Source organism: Piliocolobus tephrosceles, chromosome 5 (genome assembly GCF_002776525.5).
Source record: "Piliocolobus tephrosceles isolate RC106 chromosome 5, ASM277652v3, whole genome shotgun sequence".
Taxonomy (NCBI): domain Eukaryota; kingdom Metazoa; phylum Chordata; class Mammalia; order Primates; family Cercopithecidae; genus Piliocolobus; species Piliocolobus tephrosceles.
Window position 1 is genome coordinate 62,744,716 of NC_045438.1, and position 21,931 is coordinate 62,766,646.

Genomic DNA, 21,931 nt, shown 5'->3' on the forward strand with positions numbered 1-21,931 from the left:
AGCCTGAGCAACATGGTGAAACCCCGTCTCAAGCAAAAATACAAAAAATTAGCCGGGTGTGGTGGCACACCCAGCTATTCAGGAAACTGAGGTGGGAGGATCACTTGAGCCCAGGGAGGCGTAGGTTGCAGTGAGCTTAGATTGCACCAGTTTGACTGAAATAAGCCAATTTGTTCATTTATTCATTTTTTTTCTCAAAAAAGAAAAAAAAATTGCAGCGGTTTAGGATAGGATACTTTTGTGCAAGTCATAGTGTAAAGCAGTGTTCTCCAACTTTTTTTTTTTTTTTTTTTTAAATGAGATGGAGTCTCGCTCTGTCACCCAGGCTGGAGTGCAATGGCACGATCTTGGCTCACTGCAACCCCCACCTCCTGGGTTCAAGCAATTCTCCTGCCTCAGCCTCTCAAGAAGCTGGGATTACAGATGCCCGCCACCACGCCTGGCTAATTTTTGTATTTTTAGCAGAGACGGCGTTTCGCCATGTTGGCCAGGCTGGTCTCGAACTCCTGAACTCAGGGGATCCGCCGCCTCAGACTCCCAAAGTGCTGGGATTACAGGCGTGAGCCACTGCATCTGGCTGTTTTCCAACTTTAAGACTATACACATGTACATATCTTCTGGGAATCTTGTAAAAATGTAGGTTCTGATTCAGGAGATCTGAGCGGGAGGCCTGAAGTTCTGCATTTCTTATGCATTTCTACGTGATATAAATGATACTGGTTCAAGAACCACACTCTGGAAAGCAAGGGTAATGCGCTGGTTTTCCAACTAAGCTGCAGATTAGAAACACCTGGGAAGCTTTTAAAACTCCTGATGCTCAGACATTATTCCAGACCAATGAAATCAGTACCCAGGCATTAGTATCAGTATTTTTCAACACCCACCACCACCACGGCTGCCATCAGGTAGTTCCAATGTGCAGCTAAGGTTAAGAACAACTGCTCTGAAGTATAATGCTCCCCTCTGGTGCCCTGGCACACTTTTCAAAGAAACATCCATAAAGTGGAGAGCCTCGTAATGAGAGTATCTCTAGAATTTCACCCTCAATCTTAATCACCATATTAATAGTAAGACTCTGCATATACAGTTTTAGCTCACTAATATTTGATTTGTCCAATCCTTCTCTTTGTCAAAATGGATTCAAATACTACTAAATGAGCTTTAATACATGCTGTTAAAACTGTCTTACAGACTCCAGCCCTTGCTTCCCACCAATACTCCTCTAGATGAATCTGCCCTGACCCACAGCTAAAGAGTTTAGGGAGCTATTTGTAGCAGCTGCCCTCCTACGCTTATTTTTTTATTCTATTCTATTCTATTATTCTATTCTATTCTCTTTTATTTTATTTTTTGAGGCGGAGTCTCAATCTGTTGCCCAGGCTGGAAGGCAGTGGTGCAATCTTGGCTCACCGCAACCTCTGCCTCCTGGGTTCAATAGATTCTTCTGCCTCAACCTCCCAAGTAGCTGGGATTACAGGAGCCTGCCACCACACCGAGCTCCTCCTGTACTTTTCAATGCAGCTAATTATTGGCAAGGGTGGACAACTGACTGAAATAAGCCAGTCTGTTCATTTATTCATTTAAAAAAAAATTAAGTGCAGGGAATAAACTGATGAGCACTGTCTGTATTCTGAGTTAATCTAGCAAGAAAGATAATTGTTATATAAAGCAGTATATGCTTTGTTACGGGCAAGTCCAGGGTGCACACAGCAGGAACATCTTTTGTAGTCTGGGAGTGGGGAGAAAGGGGTAGTTGAATATTTTAAGGATAGCTTAAGATGGGAGTTACAGCTTGGCTGAGAGACCTGAAAGTAGAAGTAGGAGTTGGTCAGATGCCAGAAGGGAATAAGAATGGTCTAGGCAGAAGAAATTGCACGGATGAAGATCCACATGCAGAAGAAAACATGACCAGTTAGGATAATTGGAAGCTCTAGTGTAGACTGCATGGATGGTGTCAGAGCAGACAGTAGGTAACAGACAGGATGGGAAGGCATGCTACTCAGTCAAGTTATCTCTTCCAAGAGTTGTAACTGTAATACTGGGCAATAGAGATGATTGGCTGTGGGGATATAGATCTGGCAATGTCCTGTAGGGGTGTAGCCTGAACTCCTAGCAAACCAGCTCCACACGCTAGGGATTCCTCCTTTTTTTTTTTTTTTTTTCTTTTTTTTTTTTGAGTCAGAGTCTCACTCTGTCGCCCAGGCAGGAGTACAGTGGAAAGATCTCGGCTCCCTGCAAGCTCCGCCTACCCAGTTTTTTTAGTAGAGACGGGGTTTTACCGTGTTAGCCAGGATAATCTCGATCTCCTGACCTCGTGATCCGCCCGCCTCGGCTTCCCAAAGTGCTGGGATTACAGGCATGAGCCACCGCGCCCGGCCGGATTCCTTTTAGGTTCAAGTCTCCATTGGCCCTCACACATTTTATTTCCCACCCCTGAATACCTGTAAGATTTACTGTCATATTCTTACAGTGAATGGATTCCCTTTAACACAAGCGAGTACAAGAGGGTTTGTACTTCTTGCTATCAAGTAGTGGAGCCAAAGCTCTGATTATTAAGGGGCCACTGGATGTTAGTTATAGCTAGAAGGCAGGGTCCTGTTTGGAGTGTTGGTCTGTTTATTTGGGGAAAGGTATTGACATAAGGCTGAAGCATTGTATAAAAATTTGCTGTTTAAAAAATCTTAGCGGGAGCTTATACTGTTAGAAGATTCACAAGCACAGAAGCACTCTGTTTTGCTGCTTTCAAGAAAATAAATGGTTAAGAAGGTGGCTCTAACAACCAATCAACAACCTAATTGCAAGCAAAGTGTCTAAGAGGAAATAACCTGAGTGATGGCTGACCTTGCAGGCAGAACTTTCTGAGGGTTCTCTTCAACTGTGATTTTACCTCCAGGGGACATTTAACGATATCGGGAGATATTTTTGGTAGTCACAACTGAGAGGTGGGGTGCTTCTGGCATCCGGTGGGTAGAGGCTGCTGAACATCCAACAATGCACAGGACAAGCAAGAATGAGTCAGCCTGAAATCTCGACAGTGCCAAGATTGAGGAAACGCTGCTCTATGACAACAATAAACAGAACCTTACTCTTTCAGGAACTGAAAAAAAAACAAAAACAAAAAAACAAAACTGTCTCTCTGAAGTGGTGAAAATGACTTTGGAACTCCCTTGATCTACCGCTACAGTTGCCACGCAAAATAAAATAAACCAATAGTTTTCTAGTCTTAAAACAAGAGCGTGAAATGTCCCTTTATCAGGACTGAGAAATATCTGAGGACTGGAGTTGAACATTCAGGTGACAAACTGTTAAACAATGGTCTCCACAGAGGAGTATGTTTATCCTAGGGTGGAAAGAAGACAACACACCGGGTTCTGAGAACAGAACTTCCATTCACTTTTTTTTTTCTTTATTTCTTTTTTTTTTTTTTTGAGACGGAGTCTTGCTGTGTTGCCCAGGCTGGAGGGCAGTGGTGCGATCTCGGCTCACCGCAACCTCCGCCTCCCGGGTACAAGCGATCCTCCTGCCTCAGCCCCGATAGTAGCTGGGATTACAGGCACGAGCCACCAAGCCTGGCTAATTTTTGTATTTTTAGGAGAGACGGGGTTTCACTATGTTGGCCAGGCTGGTCTCAAACTCCTGACCTCAGGTGATCCACCCGCCTTGGCCTCCCAAAGTACTGGGATTGCAGGTGTAAGCCACCGCCCTGGCCCCTATTTACATTCTTAACCTTATAAAAAAAATTAAAGTTGCCTTGTGCTTTCATTTGGTCTGGGTGCCAGACAGTCAAGTGTTAAATACAGAGAGAGGCCTCCTGAGAGAAGAGCAGACACTTCTTTGTTTGAACGACTGATGGTGGGAGCTCACTTCCCTGAGAGCATTCTCATGCTTCTTCTGCCCATGGGCTGGATGAGTCAAAGCTATCAGCTTTTTGTTTACATCCAAGCAACACTACTCCAACTAGCGTAGGTATTGGAACAAATGTTCATAGTCCTGAGGGTACAGAAGGACGACACTGGTAAGATCTCAAGGGGAAATAAAAAGCTTTCTATTTGAGCAAAAAGGTAAAAGCACTGTGCAGTCATCTTTTTTGGCGTTCGTGGCACATCACAACAGACCTCACGAAAGCAATTAATATTCCTATATTATTAGGATAACTTTGCATAATTAAAATTACATAAGTGTACAACAGCTGAAAACACAGCATTAAATACAACCTTGAAGTCTAATTTTTATCACTTGATAACCGTATCAAATTTTGCGAACATTTTGAGAGTCTTGGCAGTAGATGGCGCTCACCCTTACTAAATAAAAGTCTTAGCAGTGCCTGAACACTAACAGGCACTTAAGAATCCAGCTCTGATGCCAGGCAATCCCGTATCCAGGTCAGGTCACTTTTCTAAGTCTCAATTTCCTCACTGGTAATGTGGGGGTGGCAGCCACCCCAATGGCCTCCAACCCAGACCGCTTTTGATTCTCTGACTACAGTGGTGGAGTTGACACAGACCGGCTGCTGCAACCGCCGCCTGAAATAGCAATTCGGAAAAGTCAGGCTGGGAAAGTGACAGAGTAGACGCTCTGCGGCTCTGACCCGGGCGGCGCCTCAGCAGCCCACACTACGTGGGCGTCAAAGCACAAACTCCTTAACCACGTGGTGCCTCCATTCCCCTAGGGAGTCCCATCATAGGATAACTTCCAGCAAAATCAATCTTCAAGAAAAAAGGAAGGGGTCCTCCGAGAATATAAGGAAACACTCTGGGGATCCGGCAGCACAGCACAAACTTAGTTCTTCTGAGCCGCACAAAACCAACTTCCGCCCCACCGGAGTTGCGTCCGGAAGGCGCGGCCCTGGAGGTCACGTGGGGCCGCGGAATTACGGCCTGGCGGGCCGGTCAGGTGGACGCCGTAGGTCACGTCATGTCGGCTGTTCCATGCACGTCAGGGTGAGAGCCGTCCCTATCGCAGGTATGAGACAAGTCCAGCTGCGTCGTGAGTGGTAATCGGAGGGCAAGAAGAATGATTTGCAGGGATCCCCAGTTTTCTTGGCTGTGGTACAGTCTCTTTGAGGGCCAGGTTCCTTCGGTTTCCTCCCAACTGCCCCCGTAGAATTCCCGTTGGTATCGCCCGGGCCCCACCTCCCTCCGCCTCGCCCCCGCACACTGAAAGCAGGGGCCCCTCACGTGACCCCAGCGCGCTCCCGCGGGGAAACATAGTGTCGGAGGCGGCGCCGCAGGAGACTGAGGAGTTGACCTAGCGTTGCGCGCCGCAGCTTTCGCCCGGACGTAAGCGCTGAGGACACGATGTCGCGGCTCTCCGGCTCGCTGCTTTGGGCCGCCACCTGCCTGGCCGTGCTCTGCGTGCTGTCTGCGGACGAGAACACAAGCTCGCATCCGAACGTGACGACTTTAGGGCCCTCCAACATAACCTCGGCGCCGGTGACGTCCCTCCCGCTGGTCACCACTCCGGCACCAGGTGGGCGCGGGCCCTATGGGCTTCCCGCGCTCGCCTGCCCCGCCGAGCCGCATTGCCTGCCCGCCTTGCGGTCGGGGCCCGGGCTCGGGCCAGGGTCGGGCGGGCCGGCCGCGCTCGGGGTGCGGTGGCGACTCCGGCAACATGGCGGCCCGCTTGGAGTCCACTCGCGGCCGAGCCGGGTGGGGAGCGCGCTGGGGGGGCAGGGGACGCGCGGTTCCCCGTGGCTGCGGGGCTGGGCCCACCTCGAAGTGTTGCAAGTCGAGGTGCCTTTTAAAAGTGCATCATAATCCTTAGCCTCACTTGGGGTCGGAAGTGAGGACGTGGCTTTTTTTCGCGGGGGCAGCGGTGGGGTTGAGGATGGGGCCGGGCGTCGCGCCTCTGAGGTTGGCGGTGGGACCGAGCTGCCTCTCACTGCGGCCGGTCGCCTCTCTCCGGAGGTAGCTTTCTCCGGAAGTCCGGGAAAGAGAAACTTAAAGACGGTAATGCTCGTTGGTGCCTCAGACTTGAGTCTGAGAAAGTCGCTTGAGATTTAATTACGTTAATTCTGCAGATAGGAATAGAATGTAACTGAGGTTTGAGCACGTAGTTAGTGAAAACTTCACACTTCATGGTATGCGAAAAGGGAGAAAAGTACCCATGTTATGTACCGGGTGTTTTGCGTACATATCCTAAGGCTAAACTGGAAGGTGGGTAGTGAAACCTAGGAGGTAGGTGCAGAGACAGAGATAGAGATGAGTAAACTCTCCTGACAGTGTGTGTTTATCCTTTTTTCAATTGTTTTTAAAATTTTCTTCACTATGTCTTGTGCTCAGACAGCGTATTAGTAGGTTGTGGAATTGGGATTCGTGCCCAGGTCTGTGGGTTTTCTAAAACCTGATCAGGAGCATGTCTTTTGTTATGTACAGTCGAATAGGGCTGGTTAAGGTATACATACATTTTAAAGCAGAAATTGGCACATACCGTGACAACGCAAAAGAGAGAAGAAAGATCAGTTTGAGATAATAAGCAGGAGAAACACCAGATGTTTAAAACCTGCAGTCTCGTATGATTGGTTATTCTAGTTAACATTAGTTAAGAAGTAATGTTTATGTAGTTAACATTGGTTTTTCGGCCGAAGAATGCCGAAGTGTAATGATTTTTATCACGGCATTCATAGTCTACAAATTCTCCTCTAGTTTTAGTATTTTATAAAAGTTTGATAAAGTACATAGTAAACTTAATGTTTTGTTAGTTTCAGGAAGACGTAATGGTAACATTTCAAAACGAGGGAAGTAAATTGCAGTATAATACTGGGAATTCTAACCGCACTATTTTTAAGATGATAAAGCAGAATATGTTTGTCTCCGACTTAATTTGGCAGTTTCCTTTCAGAATTGTAGTGTGTATGTAAGAGAAGGTTGGAAGTATCAAATTAATTGCCTTTGTGTAATTGAAGTGCGTGCAAAGGAGTTACGTATTTTCTGGAAATCATAAGTGGGTGTGGTGTGTGAAAGGTAGAAGTTTAGTTCATTGTAAAGAACATTTGAGACATTTCACTCCGCTACACCCATCATCAAGCACAAAGGTTTTTAAACAGCATGTTTTATGTATACAAACTTAAAATTTATTTCTACTTTATGAACCCTCCCCCCCCCAACCGTACATGTCCCAGTCTTTAATAAGTACTAATGGTGAAATACTGAAAGCACTGCCTCTGCAGAGCTATTTTTTAGGCAGGAGCAAAGCAAATGGAAATGTTTGGAGGCATCTAGTTTCTAGGAAAATGAATAGAGCCCAATTCTTTTTTCCTTTTATTTTGCTGCTTTTACTCACTGGAAAATAGAGCCCAATTTTGTAGTCTGTTCTTCTCCAGAAATTGAATTATGGTGATGAGTACTTGTTTCTGGACTGTGGCCTAGGATGAACTATTGACAAATACCTTGTTAACTTGAATTATATGCACGTGAATATGGCCTTGTAGATGTCGTCTCCAGTTGTAGAGGATCCTGTCAAGAGTGGATCATTTATGAATCGAGAATCCCTGGGAAATGATCTTTTTTTGCAGCAGAACGGGCATCATCAGGGCTTGGGTTGAACCTGTTAAACTACTGCTGTTACTGCTAAAAATGTCAGGGTTTTATCTGATGTTTGGGGGTAGTGATTTTCTCATATGTGGTGTTGGTCTTACAGCAAAGCCTTTTTCTCAATATTTTTGTGTATTAAGGATGCTTTGAAATGCCTAAATCCTTAATGGCTGTGTTTGTCTTTCAACTAGTTGTCCTGTGAAAAAGGATTGGTTAGATAAATACCATCAGGTACTATACTAAGAGTGACCATTAGCTTGTTTGTTTTTCTAATGCGTTTACTTTACAGCTTTGTAATGATTGGAATTTCTTAGTAAACCAGTTTATAAAGTTTTATCGTTTCTTTGAATTAGTAATTTTGGTGCTGTATGTAATACTGTTCAAAAAGATAAGTAATACAGGTTCAGATAAGATACCAATAAAGTCATTGATTTCATGCATCTCTTCCCCCAACTCCCCAGAAACCTGTGAAGGTCGAAACAGCTGCGTTTCCTGTTTTAATGCTAGCACTGTTAATACTACCTGCTTTTGGATAGAATGTAAAGGTAAGAAACTTTGGGGATGCAGAACTGTTTTGTTATAACATTTTAAAATACAATTAACTCTTGAACACTTGGAAGTTATGTAGGACACTTAGGATATTGTGCACTATTTATTTTGCAAATCCAGTACTCCTTTAAAGTGCCAGTTGCCTAGCACTCCTCCTGAAAATCTCTTTTTGTCTCCCATCCCCCCTTTAGATTCCTGAATACTTGATAACTAAAGCTCAGTAGTTTGTTTTTTTATGAGATGGAGTCTCCTGTGTTGCCCAGGTTGGTCTTGAAATCCTAGGCTCAAGCAATCCTCGTAGCTTGGCCTCCCTAGTAGCCAAGACTACAGGTGCGTGCTTCCTTGCCTGGCTTTTTTAAAAGGCTGTTTTAAGGATTAAGAGTACTTTAATAAACTGAAATTAACTGTGAATGAAGGTTATGGTGAAAACTGTTTGAGACATTGATCTACAGATGTCCTGCAACGTGAAATACGAAGAGACCTGATGAAACTGTTGGATGCTTAGGTATAGAGAAGAATGGGGGGGGGAGAGTTGACTCTTCTGTGCTTTTGTTAATACAAGAGGTAGAGAACTAGCAGGAAGTACATTGAAATTCAATAAGGTTCTTAGTAGAACCATGAGATTACTGCATAAATTATTTTAATTCTGTTTTTTTAATGTAAAGTGGTTGTACTTTCTTATCAGTAAAACAATCTAGTCGTTTTGGTGGTTTTTTGTTTTTAAGTAGAAAAACCAAAGCTACATAAATTTTTTTATTTGGTAAAAATTTTAATAGTTCTAGAAATTATAACACTACGTAAATTTCAGAAGGCTCTTTAAGGTATGAACTAAATTGGGCTAAATTAACTTAATTTTATTATAGAAGTGTCTCTTTTTTAGGTCATAAAATGGGATTTAAGGGTGTTCTCTTCTTCACCTTTATGTGAGAGTATGCAAGAGTTGGTGAATTTTGGAGATGGAATGCTCTACTTTAAGATTTGTCAGGAAAAGTTCTCCCCTTAACTCTTGCTCCAAGTCTACCTATCCAGGAAAGTTATTTTAGAAAGTATGGAAGACTAAAGCAGTGAGATCTGGAATAGAGTTTCTACAGTGTTATGGGGTGCCTCTTCTGTTTACTAAACCTCTTAATAAAAACCCTGACCACTTCAACTTACTATTTCTGCCCTTTTTTTTTTTTTTTTATAGGAGTTCTGTATTCTTAGTAGAGACAAGGTCTCACCATACTAGTCAGGCTGGTCTCGAACTCCTGACCTCAGGTGATCCTCCCGCCTTGGCCTCCCAAAGTGCTGAGATTATAGGGATGAGCCACCTGTCCTCTTTTTAGATGATGGCTGCCTTTCTTGATTGTATAGTAGTCTTTGCACAATTCTGAGATCTAAGTGTTGCAGATTTATTTGTTCCGTATATTAATGTGGATTTTTAATGGATAAAAGAGGGATCCTGTGTAATCTGTAAGTCAATGGGAAAAGGAGAATGACAGGATTTTATCTGTGAGTTTAACTTTGGGTCAAAACACCTCTAAAGTTGGTTGTTGTTTCGCCCCCCCCACCAAACTTCTAAAGTGTTTGGGTTTGATTTCGTAGAGCTTAGTAGCAAAGTCAAAGATAATACAAATGGGTGGTTGATGCTGTTTGTCTCTTTTTTCCACCTCCCCCCCATCAGATGAGAGCTATTGTTCACATAACTCAACAGTTAGTGATTGTCAAGTGGGGAACACGACAGACTTCTGTTCTGGTGAGTAATCATATTGGCTGCTTGGAAGCTGACCACAGAGAGGTGAGGAAGATCATTGCCTCAGAAAACCTTGTTTCAGTGCTTTGTTTGAAGCATTGCCATAATTCTCATCTTGTTAGAATTGGAATATGAATAACATATTCATGTTGATTGATTAAAGGATGCTATTTGAAGCATGATTTAGCTACAGTGTGGATGCTGTAAGTGTAGATGCATTTTCTTCCCCCACACTTTTTTTTTTTTTTTTTTTAAGCTTTTCTAGGAATTCATCACAGTTTAGACCCTACGTATCTTGCAGGTCTGGAAAACCTCATTCTGGCACTTTTTGTGTTATGATACTGGGGATTGTTGATTGTTACATTTAGTCTGCAACATAGTTGGTGCTATGGTTAAATGAGCTTTTCTATACCCATCAGTTTTCTGTATTTTAATCTGAGTAACTTGATTGCTCTTTAACCTTTACTATTCGTCCAGCAAAATGTTAAAATTCTACTTGAAGTTGCCGATTTTTCTAATGAGATTGTAAATCAGTGGGAAAGGCATGTTCCTAAGTTGATGCATAGATAATAATTGAATAGAAAAAGATTTTTGTGGAGTGTGTCTAACCTTGGAAGACTACCGTTGACTCTTCAATTTTGGTAGGGGTTGCCCCATCCCAGTGTGAATTTGGTAACTGAAGATTTCATTAGTATTAGATCAGTTTTACTTTACACGGGGTGCATAATATAGTTTGGTGGTACAAGAACAAACTTTTTTTGAGACAGTCTCTTTGTTGCCCGGGCTGGAGTGCAGTGGTGCAATCCTAACTCATTGCCACTTCGTATTCCTGGGCTTAAGCAATCCTCCTGCCTCAGCCTCCCCAGAAGCTGGGATTACAGGTGCATGCCACCATAACTGGCTAACTTAAAAAGTTTTTGTAGAGATGATGTCTCACTATGTTGCCCAGGCTGATCTTGAACTCCTGGGCTCAAGCAGTCTTCCCACGTTGGCTTCTCAGAGTGGTGGAATTACATGCTTGAGCCACCAGACCTGGCCCAAACATTTTTAATAGTTATTTATTTTAATATGTGTGAGATAAACTAATAACTGTCAGACCTGTGGTTTTGTGATACTGCTTAGAGACAAGATTAAGTAATGAAGATTTTGTTAGTATTAGAACGTTTTTGAAAACACTGATTTAAAGGAAAACTGAATTTATAATGCTGCTTATTTGATGATGTACCCGTTAGAATGAGTTCTAATTATACCAGTTAGAAATAGTTTCAGCTATGAAGGACATAAACCCCCAAATTACAATGGTTTAAGCAGTGGACTGATTTACTTTTCTCTCATGTAAAGGACGTCTGGAGTAGAGTTCAGTTCAGCTCTGCAACCATTAGGGACTGAGGCTTCTTTAGGTTTTCACTCTTTCACTTCTCAAAAATGGCCTTGACCCTACTGTCCAAGGTGGGTGCTTATGTTCCAGCCATCACATTGATTTTTTTCCTGCCAGCAGGATGAAGAAGGGAATGAAAGAGGCTTGTATCTTACTTTAAGGATGTTTCCTAGAGATTACGCATGATGACCTAGATGCACTGGAGACTAGGAAATGTCTTTTCAGGAAGAAGGGAGGTGTTGATAAAAATTGGTGATTCTGTTTCTAAAGAAGAGGAGACTGGTATTTGGGGGCAACTGTCAGTCTCTTCCACAGGTAGTACTTAAGTGTAAAAATTGTAAAAAGCGGTACTCAAATGATTGCAGGTCAGGAAGTAGTGTTATAGATTGTGATATTTTAAATAGCTTTGAGGTATATGGTTTTTCTTTTTTCTTTTTTTAGTAGTGCCCACAGCCACTCTGGTGCCAACAGCCAATTTTACAGGTAATTCAAGATGACCATTTTCTTCCTTTTCCTTCAGTATTTTTAAGCTCTTGATGGATTAATTTTAAATAATTATGTAAAAGTTGTTAGTATAATTTTAAAGATGAGTAAAAACTTAAAGTCTTAGACCACAGCAGTTAACGTTAATCTCTACCTTTTGTGACAGTGACACATAGCTCCAGTGTTTTATATTTGGTGAGTATGAGCAGATTTGCTGAGGCTGTGTACATTGAGTCTATAAAGTACTTTTTATAGATTTAGTGGAAATCTTGGGAAATATAGAAGCTTAAAGCAAATTATAATTATTATCATCCAGAGCACCCCAAAATGTTTTCAGTGATTAATTTCTTCTAGTCTTTTTTATATGTGTATCTAAATAAATACACTTTTTGTGAAATTGTACGATAATGCTCATGCATCTTTGTATTTCTTTTTTTTTTTCTTTTTTTTCATTTTTCTTTTTTTATTGGAGGCGAAGTCTTGCTCTGTTGCCCAGGCTGGAGTGCAGTGGTGCAATCTTGGCTCACTGCAACCTTCACCTCCCAAGTTCAAGTGATTCTCCTGCCTCAGACTCCTGAGTCGCGGGGATTACAGGCACCTGCCATCGTGCCCAACTGATTTTTGTATTTTTAGTAGAGACACGGTTTCACCACGTTGGCCAGGCTGGTCTTGAAATCCTAACTTCAAATGATCCGCCCACCTCAGACTCCCAAAGAGCTGGGATTACAGGTGTGAGCCACTGTGCCCAGCTTGTATTTTCTCTCTTAATGTAAACATTATGGTATACACTTAACCCATCCTGCTCTTGATTGGAGAGTTAGGACGTCTCTCACTCTCCATGCAGTGAACATCTTATATGGAATTGCATTTGTATTTATCTCTGATAGGATTGAGTCAACAGAATTTCTAGGTCAGAGGGTATGATTATTTTAAGACTTTCCAGAAAGATTTATTATTTTCATTCCTGTCAACCTGGAAAGTTTTTATCATGCCCTCAACAGCATGGATAAGAACTCCTTAAAATTTACTAACTTCATAGGAAAAGTAAATATTAAATGCTTAACATTTTACCAATATTAAATGCATCTATTCCAAGACACGTACTAGGGTAGATGGTAGGGATAAGCCAGCATTTTGTCTACTGTAGGAACAGTGAAAGATCTCAGCACAGCAGGTTGGGAAATTTGTAGGTAGGTATGTGTATTGGGTGAGATGCAGATCTGGTGATAGCTTGGTAGTGAAACGGCACTGGTAAAACTTGGAGAGAGCCTCCCAGGTGGAGCTGCAGGTCAGCACATGTGGAGGAGATGTGAAGTAGTACAGTGAGGTCACAGAGTGTCCCATCCTGTGCAAGGTGAGAAGCAGTGAAGTTGGTCTGTCACCAGGGCAAGAGCAGAATGGGGAAGCACCTTTGTATGCCTTGATGGTAGACTTGGATGTTATCCTGAAAGGTTTTAAAGTATGTAGGTCATATGATCAGACTTGCATTTTAATAAAAGAACTTATTTTGGCATTGTGGAGAGTAGGTTGGAACGATGCCAGAAGGAACTCAGGAGATTAGATAGCCAGTTACAGTAATTCTAGAGGATAGAGATGGGCTGCAGATGTTTGCAAATAGGTTTAGAAAGTAGAAGGGGTAGGACTTCATGACTGAGAGGAGGAGAGGTAGAGTGATAGGGAGAAGGGGAGGAATTTTCACCAAAGTAAGCAAGAAAGAGGAAGAGCAGTCATTGATGGTTGGGGCTGTCATTTGGGATTTTAGTTTAAGATGCCTAGAATCCATTTAAGTGGGATCTGTTCAGTATTTAGGGAACTGCAAGTCAGGCAAGAGCTCTTGGTTAAAAATGTAAATTGGCATAGATAGTAGTATAGGCACTGGAGGAGCATATAGAAAGAAGGGATGGGGCTTGAGGACCAGACTCTAGGAAACAGTAATGTCTAAGGGCTAGGAAGAGGACAGGGGAGGAAATAGGGATGGGTAGGGTAGTTAAAAAGCCCAGAGAAGTAAGTTATGTGGTTGTGGGTGTCGTTTTTCAAAGGAAAAAGTAGTCAAGTGCTATAACAAGGACAAGAACTCAATCTTGAAACACTTGGGCAGCGGCGTGTGGAGCTGGCTTGGACAAACTTTTGCTAGCCAGTTATGAGTAGCTCTTACCAACGTGTTCAGTGATACCATGTTGGTAACTTGAAACTGGTTACCGTGGAAATAGTCATGCCATGGAAGTCTACAAATGATACAAAACTTATTTTGAGCTGATGATTATATGGTGGTGTGCTTGTAAATCTTTAACACTCATTAGAAGACAATGACTAAGTAGGATGTTGAAGGTTGCTGAAACCAGAGGTGTTTGGAGAAAAGTAATTTTCAAAAGGTTGGTTATGAAAAGAAAATGGGGTGCAGAGAGTGGGGGAACAATTTCTTCAGAACTGTTGTTCATTTCTTCAGAACTGGGTTCACTCTTGATGTAGTTCTCTGCAGCTTTCTCCACCCTGGGTCCTCCTGTGAATTGCCATGAGTCTTTTGTGCTATAGCTCTCTTTGGTGCTGTAAAGGTGGAAAGTGGCAAGGGCTTATCTGCAGAAAATGCATCAATTGACACTAGTTGAAGAACAAACCTTTAGGCGGTTGCTTTTCCTGGCATGTGTACCTTCTGCCAAAGAGAGCAAGTGAGAAATGAAGGGGCAGTTAAACAATGCAAAGAGAATCTAATTTATATAGAAGGGTGTATAATGAGGTTAATTATAATGGCCCTCCTTCAGTACAAATAATAGAATAGCCAAAATATGTCAGATAGAGTGGAAAATGTTTATATGAAGTGGAAGATAAACTGTATTAAGCAACTGTAGTACAATTGTAGCTTTTGTTGTATACATGCCTAGAAAAATGGCAGGAAGTAACCTTTTAGTCGGATGGGACTAATTCAGTATTTTTATGGCATTTTCTAGATTTTCTTACCACTAATAGCAGCTTTTATAACTTAAGAATTTTTTTTTGTTACCTTTCCTAATGATTTTTTTTTTTTTTTTTTTAGTAAAAGAAACAATAGGTCAACAGAGGTATATTCTCTAAGTGGTGTTTTTATTTTGAAAATATTGTCAATGTAATTTTTTTTTCAAAATTGAAAATAAAATATTTTGCCTACTTACAAAAAAGAACTAGTTTTTACCTTGTTCTGAGGCTGGGTAGTGAGAATCAAATTGCAAATTTGCAGAATTTTTTTCCCTAACATTGTCAAACAATTAGTAATAGTGTTTTGAGATTGAACAGAATTTGATGTGTTTAACTTGTAAAGTTATTTTTTGTTGTTACACAGAAGCAGTAAAAACCTTGATAGGAATAATGAGCTTTAACGTAATCACAGCCTCTAATCTAGGAATTCTGTGTAAGGACCAGTCTTATCAGAGATAAGGTCAAATTTTTTCCCCTAAGATTTTCCCAGCATGGAGAGATGAGAGAACTGTTTAATCAACAGCAGAATGGATGAAAGCATGCACAACAATGCTTGAAGTAAGAGGGAAAGGAAAGCAAATAGGTCTGAACATATCCATCAGTATTATTTGTATATCACCTATTAGCTTCTAAGTAGTATCAATACTAATAAAAGAAGTCTTAAGCTCTCTGTTTGCTCATTGTCATGTAAAAATTAGAATACTTTAGTTTCCTAGGATTCTGTCAACTTTGGGACATGGGTAGTCTGCCTGTTACAAGAGTCCTCGTCTTTCAAGATCTACTTTTAGCAATATTCAGATATTTAGCAATATCTGAAAACTGTCAAGGCCCCGCTCTTTCAGTGTATATTTACTGTTAAAGCACAGAACTTCCTCTTTTATATTAGTAGAATTTGGGAGGATGCTGATTCCTATTGAGGTTTTTATTTTGATTGAAGGTCTAATACAGTGAAAAGATTACCTCATTTCTGTGCTTCATCAATAGGTATTTGGCACCCTTTCCCTGTCTTTTGTAGGTTAAGCATATCACTTTGAAGTCTATTCAGTTATGTACTTTAAACAGAAGTAACATTTGTTTTCCAGATTCTCTTTAGCCCTCAAATCCTTTTTTCTGAAACAGTACAAGAATGAATGTTTGCATAGCACTTTACATTTTTATAAAAATATAAATCTCATATGATTAATCTTCCTCATCTTTCCCCAAAGCATCCCTAGCTGCCCACCAGCATAAGCAGATCCTCATATTGAAGCCCTTGCACTCTGAAGCCTGACTTACCTAATGATTTCCTAAGACAAAAGAAGCTCTCTTAGCTAGTGACTCCTGTAGTGCACTTTCCAAAAATTTGAACCCTACCCTTAGGACAACCTCTTAATGAAACCTTTCTCAAACGCTCCAGCAAACTTTGAATTTATTTCGTAGCCATTTGGATGTTAGAAAAAATGTTAATTTGTGTAAACTATATTCACATCCTTCCTTTCTGAAAGCCTTGGTCAGGCTTCTATTAGTATTGATACTACTAGTAGAAATTTAATAGGTAATATACTGACTGGACACAGTGAGTCATGCCTGTTATCCCAGCACTTTGGGAGGCCAAGGCGGGCAGATCACTTGAGTTCAGGAGTTCGAAACCAGCTTGGGCAACATGGTGAAACCCCGTCTCTACTAAAATTACAAAAGTTAGTTGGGAGCAGTGGCGGATGCCTGTAATCCCAGCTACTTGGGAGGCTGAGGCAGGAGAATCACTTGAACCCAGGAGGCAGAGGTTGCAGTGAGCTGAGATCGCACCATTGCACTCCAGCCTGGGCAACAGAGTGAGAGACTGTCTCGGAAAAAAAAAAAAAAAAGATATACTAATTATTTAGTAGCTCTTTGGATGCTAGGAAAAATGTTAATTTGTATAAACTATAACCACATATATGAGAACTCTTAACAGATGACAACTTGTAATACACATTGTTCAGTGTTCCCTTCTTAAGAGTGCTTTAGGCTGGGTGCGGTGGCTCACGCCTGTAATCCCAGCACTTTGGGAGGCTGAGGCGGGCGGATCACCTGAGGTCATAGTTCAAGACCAGCCTGTCAACGTGGTGAAACCCCGTCTCTCCTAAAAATAAAAAATTAGCCGGGTGTGGTGGCACGTGCCTGTGATCCCAGCTACACAGGAGGCTGAGGGAGGAGAATTGTTTGAACCTGGGAGGCGGAGGTTGCAGTGAGCCAAGAATGTGCCATTGGATTCCAGCCTGGGTGACAGAGCAAGACTCCGTCTCAAAAAAAAAAAAAAAAAAAAAAAAAAAAAGAGTGCTTTAGTCCCTAAAATGATTTTACGTCAAACCGATCCTTCTCAGAATGTGCGTTTCTTTAGCGGTATTATCAACTCTTAGGTTGGTGTGAAAGTAATTGCAGTTCTTTCCAATAAAAGTAATGGCAACTCAAGTAATATTTTGTCCCCATACTACGTGGTGGACTAGAGCTTACACTTGGGCTCTTAGAATCTTATGTTGGGGAACTGCGGGCCCAGGGTCCCTGTTCTTATAAAGCTTCATTGGGAACATACCATGTCCATTCATGTGCAGGGTGACTTTGGCTGCTTTTGCGTTACACAGTGCCCAAAGAGTAAAATACTTGCTTTCAACCTGTTAAGAAAAGTTTGCCAACCCCTGAAGTGAAGAAGATAGGCAGATCTCAGTACCCTTGTAAGAGAGAACTTACGACTTTAATAATTGTTGTCTTAGGAGAAAGATTATGAAGAACCAATAGTTTCCTCCCCTAAATATATTCTGGCCCTTGGCTGTGAGCAAGATAAAAAAGTTGTGGCAAATTTTATCCAGATGTATACATAGATTTTATACAAGATATATACATAGATATTAACAATTTTATGATTGCTTAATGTTTTAAAATACACTTAATTCCCAGTATTCTTGGCTGCATAGCTATATTAGTGAACCATTAACTGAAATTTGGCTTTTGGTCTCTTAAAAAATTGAAAGCATGTTGAGATTGGCAGCATTATTTTTTGAAGCTATTAGATAACTGGGAAGCTAGAAATTTAAGGTTTTTTAAAAAGACATTTTGTTTTCATTCCAGCTAAACCCACAGTTCAGCCCTCCCCTTCTACAACTTCCAAGACAGTTACTACATCAGGTAATTGAGGCTTTTTAGATTAACAGTGATGTAGGATGTGTGTACGATGTTGCCCTTTACAATTTCTGCCATCATTTTCCATTTCTTCATTAATGGTTATGGAACTGCTCTTACATTTAGGGGGGATCAAGGTAGTGTTTTGTTAACACAATAATGATAGCTTTGCTGAGATACCTCTTCTCATTTTTAACTGTGTAATCACATTTGACGTGACACTTTAGAATTAAGTAATAATGTTTTTCCAAACATTTCAGTACAACTTGTATGTAAAATCGGATTGGTTATGTGCTGTATGAGAGAGCATGGCAATTTGAGGGAAGATAATATATCCGTCCTTTTCACTGAGAAAGGTCTAAAAAGTCTGAATCACTACCAGATGTGCACCTCACTTACTTAACCATTTCTTAACAATGCTCAGTAATGTGAATATTAGCTTGTTATTAAATGATGATTTGACATAATCTAATTTAAGTCATATTTAGATTATGCCACAGGATACTGTAGGTACACAGGTTAGGAATCCTTTCCTCCATCCATATTTTTAAAAAATTGATGCTAATGAATCTTCTACCTGCTTTTTGTGATTTCTTTGGCTTCATGCTTACGCCACCTTCTTCTCAGTTTCAGTGAAGCCACTCAGTCTTCACAAGAAGGAATACAAAACAGTTGTGATTAATTTTAAAGTAACCAACTTGTACAGCCACTATACTAAGAAAAGAGTAACAGTTGTTTTAAATGGGAAATCGCTTTTTCTTTTTTTTTTTTTTTTTTTTTTGAGACGGAGTCTTGCTGTGTCGCCCAGGCTGGAGTGCAGTGGCCGGATCTCAGCTCACTGCAAGCTCCGCCTCCCAGGTTTACGCCATTCTCCTGCCTCAGCCTCCTGTGTAGCTTGGACTACAGGCGCCCGCCACCTCACCCAGCTAGTTTTTTGTACTTTTTAGTAGAGACGGGGTTTCACCGTGTTAGCCAGGATGGTCTCGATCTCCTGACCTCGTGATCCGCCTGTCTCGGCCTCCCAAAGTGCTGGGATTACAGGCTTGAGCCACCGCGCCCGGCCAGGAAATCGCTTTTTCTGTTTCCTCTTGAAACATTTTACTGCCTGAAAAGAAATTCAGATTTTTGTTTTTTCCTTATTACTTGATAATACTTTCTGACGTGAAATTTGTTGGCAGGATATACCTTTAAAAAATTATTTTACTTGTTGAAATTATAATTTGCATATCATTAAGATTATTTTTGTAACATGAAAAATTGCAACCATATTTTTGACCTAATACTAGTAAATTCACAATTCATGTGAATTTTCAGTACTATTGATGTTTACAGTCGCGATTAACTAAAAGTACATAGTCTGAAGAAATTGTTGCATATTTTAGAAGTGTTTGATATATTCCCAGGGCACAATTTACATACCAGGAGAATTTTTCCCATTGTTTTTATATTTGTAGTAGTACAACAACACTGACCACTTTGTATCCTTCGCTGGAATGAAAAATGGGATATGGTTGTCTTCCTCAATTAGGGATAAATTCTAGCTGTAAAGACTTGACTCGAGGAAATAATTTATAGAATTTAACACATGGCAAAATAGAGGCTCAGGTGAGTCTTTAAATTAAATAGAGGACCACGAAACTTAGGAATGTTGCTTCTCTTGTCTTATCTAACAGGTACAACAAATACCACTGTGACTCCAACCTCACAGCCTTTGCGAAAGTCTACCTTTGATGCAGCCAGTTTCATTGGAGGAATTGTCCTGGTCTTGGGTGTGCAGGCTGTAATTTTCTTTCTTTATAAATTCTGCAAATCTAAAGAACGAAATTACCACACTCTGTAAACAGACGCGTTGAATTAATAAGGACTGGTGATTCATTTGTGTAACTCACTGAAACCAAAATACTATCTTTCAAGATGTCCCACATGGAAGACGCTATTCCAGGATCTTTAAATTTCCATGGATGCATATAGGATGTTTGGGAGCATCATCCGTGAAGAAAACATCAATTAAATCATTGTGTTCAACAGGAATACTTAAAATACTCTGCATGAATCCTGTGGCCGTCTTCTTTTGTTCTAAATAGCTGCTGCTGTGGGATTATATTTTTTTTTTTCCTTAACATGCCAAATGTAACTTTCTGTAAGTGATGGAAAATGTTGTCTTGTGCAGACAACATCATGACTCTTGGCAGTTTAAATTTAGTAATTTTAATTTAGTGAGCAGAATTGAGAAGAACATGCCAAATGAGAATCATTAGGTGGATTTTTTGCTGTCATTTCAAAAGTGGAATAAATTTATGAATTAAGTAGTACAAATGGTATCCTTAGAGTAAAATTTTGTGCTTGATAACAGCTATTTTTTCTACATTAGAAATAAGATGCCACACAAGGAATTACATTCCAGATTTAAAGAAATGAAAGGATACCATTAGTGTATAATAGGTTATTGTTCATACTTGTAAAGCACCTTATGTCATTGAGAAAATAAAGAACAGTGCCTTAGAAGACAGTGAAAGGTAAGCTCTAGCTATTATGATTTGTTCTTTCATATTAAAGAAGGAAGGATTGGTCAGCAGATGTAACTTGATGTGAGCAAGTAAACCTGTTTTAGATGTCATACTGTTAATATTTAATTGAAAATTTATTTCAGAGCAGAGAAACTTAAGCTAAAGGCTGTTATACAAAATTGAAAGCCTTCGTATATTGAACCTCCCAACATTTTTCTTAATGGCTGTTGAAAAGTATAGAGCTAAATTGATTTAATTATACTTTCCTTGGTACTTTAAAAAGTATGCTAGCACTATTGTACCTTGAAAGGATTTCCACCAGACTTTCTTGAGAAGTGACTTCTTTGGTGAGGCAAGAAGGAAAAACATTATTTTAGAATCATTTACTATTTAAATGAGACAGTCTTATTATTTTAGAATCATTTATTTAAATGAGACAATCATTTTAAGTTTTAAGACAGAAGTGACCAATGTAATTTCAAAACACCTAAGGATTTTTTGGTTGATCAGGTTACTGTAGATTTTTTCTGATTGTCCTAGATAAATAGACTGTGCTTTTTCTTTTTCTCTTCTTTCTTCTTGGTTTCCCATAGTATAATAAGCATGCATACTTTAACTTCTATAGTTTTCTCGTTTAGAGGATCTTCTTCAGTTTTAGAGAATTATTTCTCCTTTGCCTTTGACTCATTGGACTAGTTCAGAGGCTTTAAGTAGTTTAAAATGGGCTTTTGCTTTTCTAGGTCATTAACGGTTTTTATTTAGTTTCTTTAGCCAGTAGTGGCTGAGTTTCGCACTTGATTTTGAGTATTTTATAGTAAGAAATGACAGATTGCTTGGGTTCATTTCATAAACTGAAACTCTGCATTTAGATAACTGTTAAAGGTTGTTAAGATGAAGATTTACTGTTTCTTTGTTACTCGGTACAGCTGTTTGTTTTACTTGCACATTTGTACATATACCTAATGTTTTCAAGTGCCTTAATTGTTTAAAATCTCTGGCTTCAAAGTTTCTTGGGGAAAGGTAGGTTTACCTCACATTTTTTGTTTCCATTAGTAATATTCTAGGTACCTCACAAAATGTATTATGGTGCCATGGCTGTTAGTTTTTAGTGAGTGCTATAGGATTAATTTGAAAATAGGCAGAATTCCATTCCTCCAAGGTGGCAAAAATTGTCTACGATGATGTAATTGTCCTTTACCTGGGTATGAATTCCCTGACACACATTAATGTCAACATATGTAGCAAATTTTGTGAAAATGTAACAATTTGAAGGTTCTGTAATTTTGAGCACTGCTCTAACAACAACAAGCGTAATAAAAAACTAGTTAGATTTTGCAGGTCTACAGATGAGCTCTTGCAACAGAACTCACAGCCTTTTTACTTTTTCCCCTAACTTTAGCAATGTAGTATCTTGAGCCATTAATAATTTTTGGGTTTTTTTTTTTTTTAATCCAGAAGGTAATAGAAACCTTTTCAGATTTTTCATCTGATTTGTTCTTGCAGATGTTCTTCTATCAGATACCTTATTTTACCTTACAGATATTTGTTGCACAGGCAGATACTGCTGTATGTAGACATTTCTATTTCAGTTCATTAAAAACTGCAAAACCAATCTGTATCATGTACCAAACTGACTTAAAATAAATCTACATGTTTATTGAATTAA

General features: G+C 40.3%; 1 protein-coding gene across 6 annotated transcripts; it reads left to right on the forward strand.

The window, feature by feature from the left end:
* The first annotated feature begins 4,872 nt into the window (after nt 1-4,872).
* CD164 (CD164 molecule) lies at nt 4,873-21,931 on the forward strand. Of its 6 annotated transcripts, none has more exons than XM_023205991.3 (6): nt 4,873-5,469; nt 7,994-8,077; nt 9,745-9,816; nt 11,636-11,674; nt 17,708-17,764; nt 19,432-21,931. In XM_023205991.3, exons 1-6 carry the CDS (start codon nt 5,298-5,300, stop codon nt 19,596-19,598), a joined length of 591 nt encoding a protein of 196 aa, XP_023061759.1. In that variant the 5' UTR covers nt 4,873-5,297; the 3' UTR covers nt 19,599-21,931. The 6 variants fall into 6 exon arrangements, with proteins under 6 accessions (XP_023061759.1, XP_023061762.1, XP_023061760.1 ...); XM_023205990.2 differs by having other exon boundaries at nt 4,915-5,469; nt 11,633-11,674; XM_023205997.3 differs by lacking the exon at nt 4,873-5,469 and adding an exon at nt 6,014-6,155.

What these genes read in the sequence shown, in the direction of transcription:
- CD164 (XM_023205990.2), top strand. Translation starts at nt 5,298, where the DNA reads ATGTCGCGGCTCTCCGGCTCGCTGCTTTGGGCCGCCACCTGCCTGGCC. An exon ending in CTTTTGGATAGAATGTAAAG is followed by an intron (nt 8,078 to 9,744) that starts GTAAGAAACTTT and finishes CCCCCCCATCAG; the next exon opens with ATGAGAGCTATTGTTCACAT. An exon ending in CAAGACAGTTACTACATCAG is followed by an intron (nt 17,765 to 19,431) that starts GTAATTGAGGCT and finishes CTTATCTAACAG; the next exon opens with GTACAACAAATACCACTGTG.